This window comes from Triticum aestivum, chromosome 5B, assembly GCF_018294505.1.
Source record: "Triticum aestivum cultivar Chinese Spring chromosome 5B, IWGSC CS RefSeq v2.1, whole genome shotgun sequence".
Taxonomy (NCBI): domain Eukaryota; kingdom Viridiplantae; phylum Streptophyta; class Magnoliopsida; order Poales; family Poaceae; genus Triticum; species Triticum aestivum.
The window spans coordinates 682,720,757-682,734,828 of NC_057807.1; the positions used below are offsets into that span (position 1 = coordinate 682,720,757).

Consider the following 14,072-nt stretch of genomic DNA (forward strand, 5'->3'; position numbering starts at 1 on the left):
CCGACGAGATGGCGGAAGCAGCGGGCCATGCTGGAGTCCATCCATGATGAGGCATAAGTGGAGGCCAACCGGGCGTTCCTCTGGCGGGAGCAGGCGGAGCCCGACGCGCTCTTCGCCGATCTCGACGCGGAGATAGAGGCGGAGGAGGCAGGAGCGGAGCAGCCGGAGCTGCAGCTGCCACCCATGCTGCCGGAGCCGGGCACGGAGAGCGTCGTGATCTCTGACGAGGAGTAGTGTGACTGTAGATGCTCTGACATAGACTACTTTTTAACATATGCGTGACACTAGTCTAAGTTATTCAGTAGCCTTACGTGCACGTACGGTGCTCGACTGTGTGTGCCACTTATTGTAGCTAAAGTTGCAGCCCACACCAGAATTAACCTGCTAGCTAGGCCCTGGCCGAGTCAGCTCATCGTGCATTGCATGGTCCACTAATTAGTGGCGATCGGCGACTACTCAGCAGCCTGCGCGCCGCGTACCATGTTGTGGCAGGAGAAACACGTTACACATGCATACGTACGACGTGCCGCAGCACTGTTATTAACCAACACACGGGAGTTAATTTCTGGCTTGTGCAGTATCCCGGTAATAAAAAGCCGTTGCAGTGCTTGGCCCAGGCACTCGGACGGTGATTACTGCGGCCTGGTTAAATCGGAGTACTACCAGATCTCACTGTTTTGCTTGCACGCGTTCACCCAGGTACTAGCACATGAGTTGTCTGTGGACGAATTATTGCTGACAACTAAGACTAGAGTACCCGATCATTGCGTGTCATGCCAACTCCGACATGTGACTCGTCTGCAGACGAGCAGTACAGGTTGCATGATAATATCTTACCACCCCTCTACGTAACGGATCGACGGAGGACCATATGCCATAAAATGGCAAGCATGTTGTCCCGAACAGGACACTCAGAGATGCAGGACACGGAGCATATCCTAGTACTCCTCCGTCCATAATATAAGAACGTTTTCGACACTAGTGTAGTGTTAAAAAACGTTTTTATATTTTGGGACGGAGGAGTATTTATTAAGTACTCCCTCCGTCTGAAAATACTTGTCGAAGAAATTGATAAAAATGAATGTATGTAAAACTAAAATACGTCTAGATACATTCATTTCTCCGACGAGTATTTCTGGACAGAGGGAGTAGATGAGTGCTTGCTAAATTTTTGTCTGAGTTGTGACCGGTCCAAGGCTAAATGCCACTTGGGGTCTAAAAGGCATCTGTCCTAACCCTCAAAAAAATATAACTTCTCAAAAAGATTTCCTTCGATGAGTTAAGCCCGAAACAAACCAAACCCCAAACGGGGAATTAATCAACACACGACGCGGCGGGGAGTGTGGCGTAGGGGCGGACGGCGCGGCGTCGAGGGAAGGCGGTGGGGCCGGCCGGATTGTGGGTGGGCGACGGCCGGCGGCTTGGAGGGAGGAAGCGGGAGGTTGGGGACGGGAAACTTCCTCCCGCGCGACGGGGAAGGAGTGCGGGCTGGGGGCGAACGCCCCCTCCAACCCTCACTTCTACGGTTTGAAATTGGGTTTGAGGGTTGGACCCTTATTTTTTTTTTAGGGTTTGAGGTTTAGGGGTTCTAGTCTTTGCGTTTTTTTTGTTGCAACCCATAAAAAAACGATTATTTTTAGGGTTTGAGGGTTTAGGGATACTACTAGTAATGCCTCTTACTTCCACTATGACCAGCCTAGTTAGTGGCGATCGGCGACTAGTCAGCAGCCTGCGCGCGGCGTACCATGTTGTGGCAGGAGGAACACGTTACACATGCATACGCCTACGTACGAACGTTGCCGCAGCACTGTAATTAACCAACACACGACACACGGGAAATAATTTCTGGTTTGTGCAGTATCCCGGTAATAAAAAGGCGTTGCAGTGCCTGGCCCAGGCTGGGGACGGTAATAACTGCGGGCCTGGTTAAATCGGAGTACTACTCCAGATCTCACTGTTTTTGCTTGCATATGTTCAGTTCACCCAGGTAGCACATGAGTTGTCAATGGACGAATTATTGCCGAACAACTAGCCTGGAGTTACCCGGTCGATCATACAGAAATATGAGAGGGATGGATGCCGGAGGCTCCTCAGCGATTTAGCAACTCTCGGCTGTCGGATCGTTTCCTTGATGCAATTCCCGTTGTTGGATCTCGCTCCGGATCGATTCAGCCGCCGGATCGAAACCCGATCGAAACCCGGTGCTCGCAGACCGTCCGATCTGGACCGATTGCGCCCCGGTCGTGCCCACCGCGTGTAAATAACCTGCCCCGCCGAGGGCATTTCCGTCATTTCGCGTACATGCATATAAATTTGCGCGTGCCGCCTGTGGAGAAACCCTAGCTGCCTCTCTCCCCACTCGCGCAGCCCATCTCTCTTCCTCCCGTCACCCCCTCCTGCCTACTCTCTCGAATCCCCACTGTCGCCGCCTCGGTCGCCGGCCGATTCCGGCCGCTCCGGCGAGCTTTGGCGCCACCCAACACACACAGCTGCTCCTGGATGAGCTCTACTAGCTTCACCGCGTCGATCTACTTGTCCTCACCTCATTGCGGTCGCCCCCATCGATTTCCCCCGCTAGGGTTTCGATGGTGGGGTGGACCTCGCCTCCGGCGGCCGGCTGCTCCTCCTCCTCGATTCGACTCCGTCCGTCGGGGTCGTGAACCCATGCGGCCGCAACGGGGTGGGCATGTGCGTCCGCGGGTTCGCACCGCTGTGGCCGGGAGGCGTCGGCGCCGCGGGTTAACCGCGTCGGGTGGATGGGCGCCTCACGCCGCGGTCGTCGGATCCGTCGACTGCGAGTCCGGCTCCGGCACCTGGCGGGGCCGCGGGGGACGAGGCCGACGTGCCATCGTCTGTCTTGTTGCCGCGCCCGGATCCCCGCCGTCCACTTCACCGGCGTCGTCGCCGTCGTCCTCGCGTGCACACGGCAGGAGGAGTGCGGGAGACGTGGAGCCACCGCTGTGAATGCCGCCATCGTCCTCGCGTGCACACGGCAGGAGGAGCACAGCGGTCGGGCTGATGCGAACGCGGGCTGCAAGCTCGTCGTGAGAGCAGCGGCAACGACGAGCTCACCACTCCTTCCTGCTGCGCCTGCTAGACCTCCAGGTGCATCTCTCCCCCCTCCCCCTCTCCCTCCCTAGAGAATCTGGACCTGGAGATTTCAGATTGTTCAATGTGGAATAGAAAACCCTAGCAACTTGGTGTGGTGTTCATAGAGAGGCAGATCCAGCTTTGCATTTTTTTCTCATGATGTTGTGTTCTTCAGTTTTGCATTGTGTGAATAGGTTAGAATTGAGGGGGTGGGTAGAACTAGATGTGTCCTAGGTATCTGCACAGTAGTTTTTGTTGCCTTCCTTAGCTTGTTGGGTACCTGTTTATTTTCTATTTAGGAGGACCGATTTGTCCTGAGGCTGTGTCCTTTCTCGAGGAATTTTTTGTTCCTATCTGATACTAGGAGACAAATTGGTCTTTCTGCATATGCATTTGAATATGAGATGTGTCAAGATTGTTGGTCTACTTCTTTTGGTCTTATACTGACTCTGTCTTTGGTCAGGACAACTTGGAACAACTTGTGTGTCCCTCTCAGATTCCTACAGAAGAAAGGATACATCTTCTTTTCTATTGGATGGACAACAACATAACCACAACAATAGGTCTATCAGGTAATTGGCCATCTGTCTTTATCCATGTGTAGTTAGAACTTATATGTCAGATTGTGCAAACCACCTTGATTGTCATCTAAATATTATCACGATCTTTCTTTTTTTGTTTAGCCTAACAAAGGTCAAAATGCTTATTCTTTTCAAAAAGTAATTTTTGATGTCCGGAGTTTGTGCCTCAAGGATCTCGTGCTCCTACTAATCTTTTCTGAACTTTGTTAATTTTGTCAGAAGAAGCAGGAGCGAAGCAAAGGCAGGATTCCATGGTGAGTTTGGAGTTTACCCTCTGTTCTTGGAAATTGAAATTGGCTCTCATGCGTGCGGCGACCTTTTCCTAGCCATGGTGAGTTTGAGGCTTACCCTGTGTTCTTGCTAGCCAAATTGGTTTCTCATTGAATAATGTTCATCACACTGTACTCAAGAATACAAAGGAAGGTACCCAAATGTGATAGATCATGTGATAATTAGGAGTACCCCATGAGATGCTTTAGTGCTTTTGTGTGGCCCTTATGATGGGTGTTTTTGGATGAATAAATGGATCTGGTGAGAGATGAAGGCTAAAATAGAGGAAGGGGATTTTTGGATCTGCCTTTTTTGCGGGTACCTTGTTGTCCAGGGGAGCGTTGGATCTAGCTAGGTTTTTTCATACATTATGGCTTTGTTGTTGAGGAGGGGCGTTAGGCCTGCCAAATTTCTTGAGGTCATACGATAATTAGGAGTACCCCACTAGATGCTTTTTTGTTTTAATGTGCCCCTGATTAATGTATGCACAATATATAGTTGTTTGTGGTGGTTTCTGTTTTAGTTTACAACAGCAATAAAGAGCAATTAGGCATGACACTTGTTTCTCAGCCTTGATTGTTTGCTTCCGTGCATGCCTTATAGTCTTAAATCTTACATACTTGGTTAGGTTGATATTTCTGTTGCCTAATTCTATTGCTGGCTATTTTTTACAGGCCTTACCTTGAGCTCTCTAGAATGATTGTTGTAGGTGTGCTCTCATCTTCGCGGCATTGTCCACCTCTCCCCTGAGCTCCGCTCAATTCCATGGCTAGGGCCTGCTCTGTGTGCGACAACATCTATCCCAAAAGTGTAGGAGTCCTTGGACAGAGTTGGACTTCCTTGTCGGCAACCTTGCCAATTTCATCTTGTTTGTAGGTATACCAGCTCCCTCTTGTTTCTCTATTATTCTTTTGTGCAATTCATGATTTATGGACGGGTGATGTGCAATGTTCTTCATGGTAAATTTTTATATTGTTGCTTTATGGTCAATAAAGCTGCAAAATCGGATGCGCAAATTTGAGACCAGTATAACGATAGAGTGCTTGCTAAAAAATAATAACGGTGACATTAGTTGGTTCTCCTGATCTCTGAATGTATGTCTCAGATGTGCATGCTGAGTAGATCTGTTTTTTAAGTAAGACAAGAAAATTCTAAAGCCACCCTTCATGTGCATCGACTGATAAATCCATGTAATACTAAGGACCAAAATCGATTCTCATCAAATATAATTTCTTTCTCACCTTCCCTCACTGCTCAGTCTCTATTTCACTGTAGGACATGCCTGAAGATAGTATGTAACCATAATTTGTTTTCCAGTTTTTGCTCTAATTTATCCCTGTAAAGAGTATCAACGTGCTCTAATTTATAGTGAGGTTTATTCCAGTATTACTAATCGTAGGTGTCACTTTATGCAAGTTATGTTGCTGATGGTAGGCGTCACTCTGGATTTTATAAAACATGATAAGAGCATGGAGATGGATTGCTGCATATATATGCTGCCCACTCTGCCATTTTCTTGATCATGTGTGTAAATTTGAGCCACTGGTTTCATATGTCCTTTATTGTTGTTCCTTTTAATCTCCATATGAGATAGAAGATTCTGGTTGTGCTCTATTAACATGCTTGGGCTCTGTGTGTGTTTTGCAGAAAACATGGTAAGAGCAAGGATGGATTTATGCAAATTCATGTCGTTGATGCGGGATCGCGTCGGCCCTCCCTTGTGCTAGCCAGCCATCAGGAAGCTCCTAGATGTGCTATGCATGACCTCATCCTTGTGCTCATCGGTTGGACGGTGCAAGGCGCAACTCCGATGCAGCGTCGTGGATGTGCGGTGTAGGAAGCGGTTCCTTGCCGGCTGGACGGCGTTCAGGCGCCACCCCGGCGCCCACTGAGTACTGCCTCAGCTACAACCTCCCTCGGTGAGCTCCATCTTCCTCCTGCTCTGCTTCGGCTACTGCATGGGACATGGCCAGGGCTACGATGATCAGTTATGGCTGATATAGGCATGCTCTCGAGCAATTGAGGCACTTGTGGGTATTAATTTGGATCCCCCTCATTTCTTTGAGCCATTTTGATCATGTTCTTATTTTAGTGGCTCTGTCCTTGGATGATCATTTCTGATGAGTGATAACCAGGGCAGTTTCACCGTCATAAGAAAATATTGATCTGGTGATCCATCGAGAAAGAAGAAACGAAGCACCTCACCTGGCTCCTCATAGCTCAGGCACTTTCGGCCGTCGGATCGGTTTCTTGATGCGATTCTGGCTGCCGGATCTCGCTCCGGATTGATCTCAGCCGTAGGATCGAGCCAGAGCTCCTGTAGCCATTAATAGTTACTACCGCGGTGAGATATATCGTGCCACCGCGTTTGAATCACGTGCCCCATTGGTCGGAAGCCATTCTTGCTAGGGCGATGATGATTAGCCGTGGCTGAAATAAGTGTGCCTTTGAGCAATCGAGGCGCCTATGGGTATCAAGTTGGATCCTCCTCCTCGTCTCTAGAATCCTTTTTGATCCTGTGATACTTATTGTTCTGTCCTTGGATGGTCATTCTTGTTGAATGATAACCAGGGCAGATCCACTGTATAAACAGATTGATCTGGTGAAAGAGATGATGGGGGTAGATTATATGATCGAGGAAAGGCGAATCTGAGCCCACTATGCATTGAACACTGAACCCTTCTAATTTTATTTAAAGGTGTTGCTTATTTATGCTCCAGTGTTTATAGCCGTCTTATGTAAAGATTTCTTCTCTCTCATACCTTTGATCTTTATTGTTTGTTGTTGGTCCTTGATCTAATCTGGTTAAGAGTAAGTTGCACTTTGTTATTCTGGGATAAGCGATGGTTCAGGGTTCTACTTATTTCGGATTATCCTGACTATATGCTTGAATAGAAAATCTACGGTGTCTCAGGCATGTAAATCTAGCTCTTTTAGGCTTATCCTAACCATAGATTTATCCTAATCATATGTTCAGATAAAATAATTCAGGTTCATATCTATGCTCAATTTGAAATTAAAAATGGTATGTGTTTTTTGAATCTGCAATAGTTTCAGCCTATAGGCTTCACTTGTGCTTTTGAATCTGTAGTATTTTCAACTTGTTTTTGTTGTATGCTTGAACATAATAACTCAAGTTTGTATTTATGTGTGGTAACAAATAAATAAGAGAATCATTCTTGTAGGCTTTACTTGTGCTTTCGAATCTGTAGTATTTTCAACTTGTTTTTGTTGTATGCTTGAACAGAATAACTCAAGTTTGCATTTATGTGTGCTAACAAATAAATAGGAGAATGCTTCAGATTCTAAAATAACATCAAGATGCGTTAGAAATACCTCGCATAATTGGCTAACAATATAATAAAACAAATAAATCTTGATGTTATTTTAGAATCATCTGACTAGAGTCTTGGTCCTTTGAGTTTGGTTAACTAAAGCATCTGTTATATCGGATATCAAATTATCTACACTTGTACTTAAGATGTAATGTAGCATACTATATTTTCTTTTGTTTGCTTGGTGAGGATTCATCCAGACCTGATCACATGATTATTTGGTGATCGGTTGACATGGTATATTTGTTTATACCTGCCAGGGGGGTGCAAAACTGGATGGTGGCTCTGTTGTTCTCGGTGATGATCTTGCTGCTACCTCTAGGTATATGGCTTTGATTTGAAGCAAGTGTCTAACAGTATATGCGTCATTGCTGCCTTCTTTTACAAGCTCGTTGTTTGTCCATGAAGTAAATCAACTGATGACCTGGCGGCAGAAGGAGACGGCTCCAATGTGGCTAAAAGGCTCAAGCTGTAGTTCAGGCGGCATTGGAGAGCCTATTCTTTTGGTGTGTCTGTCCACTGCCTTTTCTATCATTAACTACCTTTTGTGCTATACCCAATTTGGTTTTCATTTTAGCTTCTGTTTTTTCAGGATCACACTGTTGGTTATGTGCGTGCTCGAAGTGATCACCTAGCGAATGGACATCGCGACGCGGGTTAGACGGTGAAGCTTCGCTCTAGGTCTATTGTCCCATTTGTCGTGTCATGCTGTTTATGAATCGATGTTCTGTTCCGCCGACCCCGGGAAACTTTAGTTAGTGTGGTGTTCGCGAAAGACTAATGGCTGTTAGTACTCGGATCTGAATTGGTCTTTGCTTTTGTGTGGGGTCTGTTTAGCTGTTGGTTGCTGGTGAATGCAAGGACATAATTGACTGGCTTATTTAGTATGCTCGTAATGGATTCTATTTCATGTCTCCTCACTTGTTTTACATGTAACACTGTGCCTGTCGATACTGTGCTTGATCCTGTCTTATAATCTGATGTTGATCTTGAGATCCATTGTGTTTTACTTCTATCGCTATTCAATGTTTATTTTATTTTATTATGATCCTGTGTAAGTGCAAATGCTATACTTGAGTTTCTACTGACATATTGTTACATGCTTCGACAGTACGTTGAGACCGGCACCCTCGCGCCATGGCGCGATCCCGATCTAGTTGGTGTCATGCCAACTCCGACAAGCTCCTCGTCTGCAGACGAGCAGTACATAGGTTGCATGATAATATCTTACCAGCCCTCTACGTAACGGATCGACGGAGACCATATGCCCTAAATGTCAAGCATGCTGTCCCGACAGGACACTCAGAGACGAAGGACACGGAGCATATCCTAGTACTCCCTCCGTCCCATAATATGTGTAGTGTCAAAAACGTTCTTATAGTTTGGGACGGAGGGAGTATTTATTAAACAAGATGCGTGCTTGCTAAATTTTTGTCGAGTTGTACGTTCTTATAGTTTGGGACGGAGGGAGTATTTATTAAACAAGATGTGTGCTTGCTAAATTTTTGTCGAGTTGTGCCCGTCCATGGCTAAATGTCACTTGGGGTCTGAAAGGCATCTGTCCTAACCCTCAAAAAAATATAACTCCACAAAAAGATTTCCTTCCGATGAGTTAAGCCCGAGCAAACCAAACCCCAAACGGTTACCTCCTAAAAAATTTGAGGAGTTAAGCCTCAAATTTTGCTGCTGCTGCTCAAATTTGAGTAGCCACCTAGTCCCACCAAAAGATTCATTTCATCTCACTCGTCCTCCGACACCGACCAGCGCACACCACCACCCCGGTGACCCATCCGACATCCCCGGCATCCGCCATAACCACACCCTTGCACCCCCGCTGAACTGCAGCGAGATTCAGGTGAGACTTCAGCGAGAATTCTACGAAGTTGGACTTTGCTTTCTTCTCTTTCTGGTCCTCCACAGACACGGCCGCGCTCTCCCCGTCATCCTCGGCCACGGCCACATTCCTTCTCATTGTCACTAGACACAAACAAACTTATACACTTACAAAGAAGCACGCACACAGAACATGGATGTCGGCGGAATAGTTGCGTCCCAGACCACACCATCATGCCACCAGAAGAGCACAGAGAAGAAGAACTCATTCATATGAAGAAGTGCCTAAATCGTGGCCTGTGGATGACATTTTTTGCCGACTTTCTCAACTCCTTCCTCAAAAGTGTATGTCACGCTTGGTGAGGATCTATCAAATTATTTTTTTAATAATCTACCCTAGGGCCTAGATAGCTCCCAGACAACATCTACAGCCGAGAAATCATAATAAAAGAAGGAAGAATGAAGAAGAACGACTTCCATGTCGGGTACAATGCGTTTGAGGAGTTACATTTAAGGCTTTGGTTAGCTCCATATTTTTTAAACTCCTGATATTTAAGGAATTAAGATTGAGGAGAAGTTTGAAAAGTTAATTTTTGAGTGTTCGGCTAGAGATGCCCTAATAACTTCTTGGATCTTTCCGATACTAATGCAAGCCTATGTGGTCTCTCGCTTTGTGTCTTTTGGTTTGCATTTTTGTTGCGCAATGTTGGACTTCATGGACTACTCGCAACAAGTTTACCATTGAGCTTCTATTCCCTAACTGTCCCACGGATTGCCTATTCGAAATGAATGCTTTTCTGGTGCATTGAAAGCCGCTGACCATGGCTGCTGACATTGCTGCCATTGAAGACTTGATGATCAAGATCCGCGCCACCGCTCATAGATTGCTCCCAACAATACTCCCGTAAATAATCTTATCTCCCTTTTATTTCGGGCCCACGGGCTGGTCTACACACCTCTATTTTGTTTATGTTGCTACTTAGCCTTGGCTCGCGATATTGGTGTGTCGTGGTGAGCCTGAAACTTGTTGGTTGATTTCCCTAATGTATGGTGGTACTGTGCCCTGTTGGCTTTATCTATAAAGTCGAACATTAATACCTTCTCTCTAAGATACTAGTAAATGCGTACGTGCATATTGGGACATTTTTTTGTGAGAAGGAAGAAAATTAATTGGACGTTGATATTAGGTAATTAAGATAGTGAGTACATGTTAATTACATAGATAATATACTTATTAATATTGCCGAGATTTATTGGATCTGCTCCTTTGGGTCTTTTTAAATTGGTATAGATATGACAAACACATTGGCATGATAGGATATCTCTGTCATGGACAGACGGTGTAAGCGTAAAGTAGGAGAATCAATTAATATGCAAGAATATATCCAACAACTAAGGAAGTCAATAAAGACTGACACTTAATCTCGCTATATAGGTTAATCTACAGTGTAAGACATACCTGATTGTATGAATTAACTGTTCATAATCATGGAGTGACCAAAGAGTACTAACAAGATGTGTGGCCTATTCTTGATTATTAATTCTTAATATTGTACTAACAAATACAGATACACCAAATCCAATTAGTAACCTAGCTACTAATTAAAGATGTCAGAGATTCTCATTGACATTCTTTTCTTGAACTCACAAAGCACGGCTACCGGAAGTAGAAAAAATTACCTCGTGGCGCACCCGTTGCGCCACTAGAACTTATTGACGAAAGAGGAGCAGTATCTCATTTCGGATTTGCTCCAAACACAGTACACACACAAATTTTATGTGACGTTTGCTACTTCTTCGTTCTTAATTAACATCTTTATTTTCATTTGATCCTTGATATTATTATTTTGCCGATATGGTGACACCGTCTCAATGCACGGTCGAGCTTGCACACAATGTCCTCCACTGTGATGTTGAAGCCTTCGTCCACCTGAAAAGAAAACGATTTCGACTGGTTGGTACAAAACAATGTCTATTAGTTTGATTTTTCTTGGTTAAAAATATAAGATGTATCTTGACCAGTGAAGCTTAAGGTTTGTCCGACAATTAAATGTAGGTTATATGACTCAAGATTGGCACTGTTGATCAATTTTAATCAGAAGTATATTCTTATGGCGGCAATTTTGTAACCGTTTTTGGATATATGTTTTTTTGCGGGGGTATTGGATATATGTTTAATGCAAGGAATACACTTTGCTCCTAAAACTATTTCAGTGGAATTCTGGTTTGCCACCATAAATATCACCAAATACTAAATATTTATGTAGAAAATCTAACAAATGTGCAGGTTTTATAATTACTGTTACACGTAGCATTTGCGACAAAATATCTACTAACAAGGTAGTCCCCTAATTTTCTTATTCTTTTTTCAATTTTGCTTTCTTAGCCCATGCATAAATTAGTAGTGTTTCGTACTTAGGGGTCACAAAATTGTTAACACTAGTTTAGAGAGAAATGCAAAATGTTTTTATTACTACATCTTGACATCGGTGCAAAATATCAGATAAAAAAACAAATATTTGACTCAGCAGCAAGTGTAATCTATTAACAAAATGTGTTGATTAGTAATGAAGTTGTCTTTGCCATGATGTTTATATGGCTGTCGATCAATTTTAATCAGAAATATATTCTTATGGCTGCAAGTTTATAACTGTTATTGGATAATATGTGTTAATGCAAGGACTACACTTTGCTCCCAAAACTATATTATCGGAAATCCGGTCTGCCACCGTAAGTATCACCAATTTAATACTCAATATTCATTAAGAAAAGCTAACAAAATGTGAAATTTGTATAATCAATGTTAGGCGTAGAATTTGCGGCAATTTTACTACTCCAGCTGACTTATTTTTTTCAATTTAGTTTTCTTAGCCCATGCATAAATTAGTTGTCCTTCATACGTACGGGGTCAAATAATTATTCTCACCAGTTTTTGCAAGAAATGCAAGATGGTTTAATTATAATATTAAATGTCACATATTTAAACAACTATCTATAGTCAGTAACAAGTATATATAATCTATAAATAACAAAATGTGCAGTTAAAGTGGTGAAGTTGCCTTTGCCATGAGATTTATGATGAGAGTGGAGGCCGGGAAGGACATGACATTGGCGTGTGTGATGGTAAGATGGAGCCCCTCGACCTCTGCGAGCAACGTGACAAGGACCCCCTTGCCGTCCTCGCAGTGGATCCTCACCCATCACGTTCCTCTCCAAGATCCTTGCATCGATCTCCGGCAGCGAGGTCTTTATTGCCGGAGTCGGACTTGTTTGAGCTACTGCTGATGGCGGCGGTGACGGCCTACCATCGTCGACATTGGAGATGCACGGCCTCTTGACGAGCACCACCGACTCGATGGTCCTATCGTCGCGGTCCTGGAGTGCCTTGAGCTTCTCGTGCTGCTCCTTGACGTACCTCACCGCGTCGGAAAGGATGGTTGTCTTGTCCATCTGAGGGTTAATTAATTAATTTTAAAAAAAGACAGCTGAATGAACTACTGAAGTGAGTGATTTAATAATGGGGACCTTCTTGAGGCCGGGTATGACAGTGGAGAGCTCGATGAAGTGGCGGTTGAGCTTCTCCCGGCGTTTCCTCTCTGCCATGACGTGTTTTTGCCCGGTGGACGCCGTCCCGTTATTTGAGGGGGAGGATTTCCTCGACGGCGGCGACCTGTGCGCCGGCTCCGGCACACCGTGGCTCGGAGCAGCGACCGAGCCCGAGGTGAAGTTCGGGCTCACGGCTGGGTAGTTGGTGCTGCAGTTGGACGACCAGCCGTTGTTCTCCTTGGCCAGCGCGGCGCCGCTGTTACCTGAGCTCCGGCTGTCGTCGGTGGCTCCGTACCGGTGGGCCGCCATGTCCGTGCCACTCTGTAGCGCCGCCGAGTGGTGGGGTTCTAAGAATGGCGATGACGAGAAAGCGTCTCCGGCAACGGCAGCGTACTGCCCCTGCCCCAACGCCTCCATGGCCCACTGGAGGAAGATGCTCGATTCGTCCATGCTTTGCTCGATCTCCAATGGCCGGTTGGTGGTTGGTGTTCTAGCTAGTTATGTTCTTATGGTAAACCAGATGTAACATATAACCTCACCTCGGCAGGGTCTCTTTTAAGCACATGATTTGTCCTATTGTGTGAAAGCATCTAGTAGAAAATTTACTCTTTAATTAGGTGCAATGAACACATCAAGTTTATGTAGATGAACCACGTACTCACGTGTCGCACGAGGTAGAGGACAGCTAGTTTGTCCTCGGAGGAGTTCCGGTGGTGGCCTACCATGGCGACTAGCTTGAGAGGACCGGACCCCAGGGTCACAGGGTGCTTTTGCTTGAGCAATTTGGGGGGGGGGGGGGGGGGGTATCTGAACAAGGATCCATTTGCTGACATGGTGACTTGAACATCTACCATGAGGACCGTACCCAGGGTGCTCTTGTTTGCCGAAAAAGGGTTTCCCCCGCTTTATATTATAAAGCAAACATCACCGAGTACATCCGAGATACCGAACAACGCACACACCGCACACACCCAAGGCAAGATACAAAGGTGCCAGGCACCGACACACCACCCCACCGACAACCAATAGAGAGGTGAACCGGACCAAAACGAAGCCAGGCCTCCAAAGCGGTGCCTCCAAGAAGGATACGACCATGGGTAGCCGCCACCGCCCGATCAGCGGAGATCAGGTTTTCACCCGGAGCAAGACGACAAGAGTGTGAATGCCGCGACGGAGCCTTCAGGAAGGGTACGGCGGCAACGGCCACCGCCACCGTCGGCCAGTCAAAGGACTGGACAAGTGGTGTACCCCGGCACTCACACCCCACCGATGAACCTGAACTCCATCGTCCGCCCGCAACCACGCCACCCACGCGGCCATGTTTGCCTGCCCACACCTGAGACGCACGCTCCGCCCATGAACGTCGCGCCTCCCGCCGCCAGAGCCGCCGCCCTGCAACCAGACAACCCCGAGACCA

General features: G+C 46.0%; 1 protein-coding gene and 1 long non-coding RNA gene across 2 annotated transcripts; one reads left to right on the plus strand and one right to left on the minus strand.

Moving 5' to 3' along the window:
- Positions 1 to 7,321: 7,321 nt before the first annotated feature.
- On the plus strand, positions 7,322 to 8,190 carry LOC123117633 (uncharacterized). The gene is made up of 3 exons (XR_006457446.1): positions 7,322 to 7,598; positions 7,685 to 7,782; positions 7,869 to 8,190. It is a non-coding gene; the product is annotated as an uncharacterized lncRNA (long non-coding RNA).
- An 815-nt stretch (positions 8,191 to 9,005) lies between these two features.
- LOC123115273 (uncharacterized) lies at positions 9,006 to 13,105 on the minus strand. Its single transcript, XM_044536473.1, has 4 exons — positions 12,635 to 13,105; positions 12,140 to 12,559; positions 10,961 to 11,039; positions 9,006 to 9,253 (listed from the first exon to the last, which is right to left on the minus strand). The coding sequence occupies exons 1-4, from the start codon at positions 13,103 to 13,105 to the stop codon at positions 9,006 to 9,008; spliced, it is 1,218 nt and encodes a 405-aa protein (XP_044392408.1).
- Positions 13,106 to 14,072: the final 967 nt, after the last annotated feature.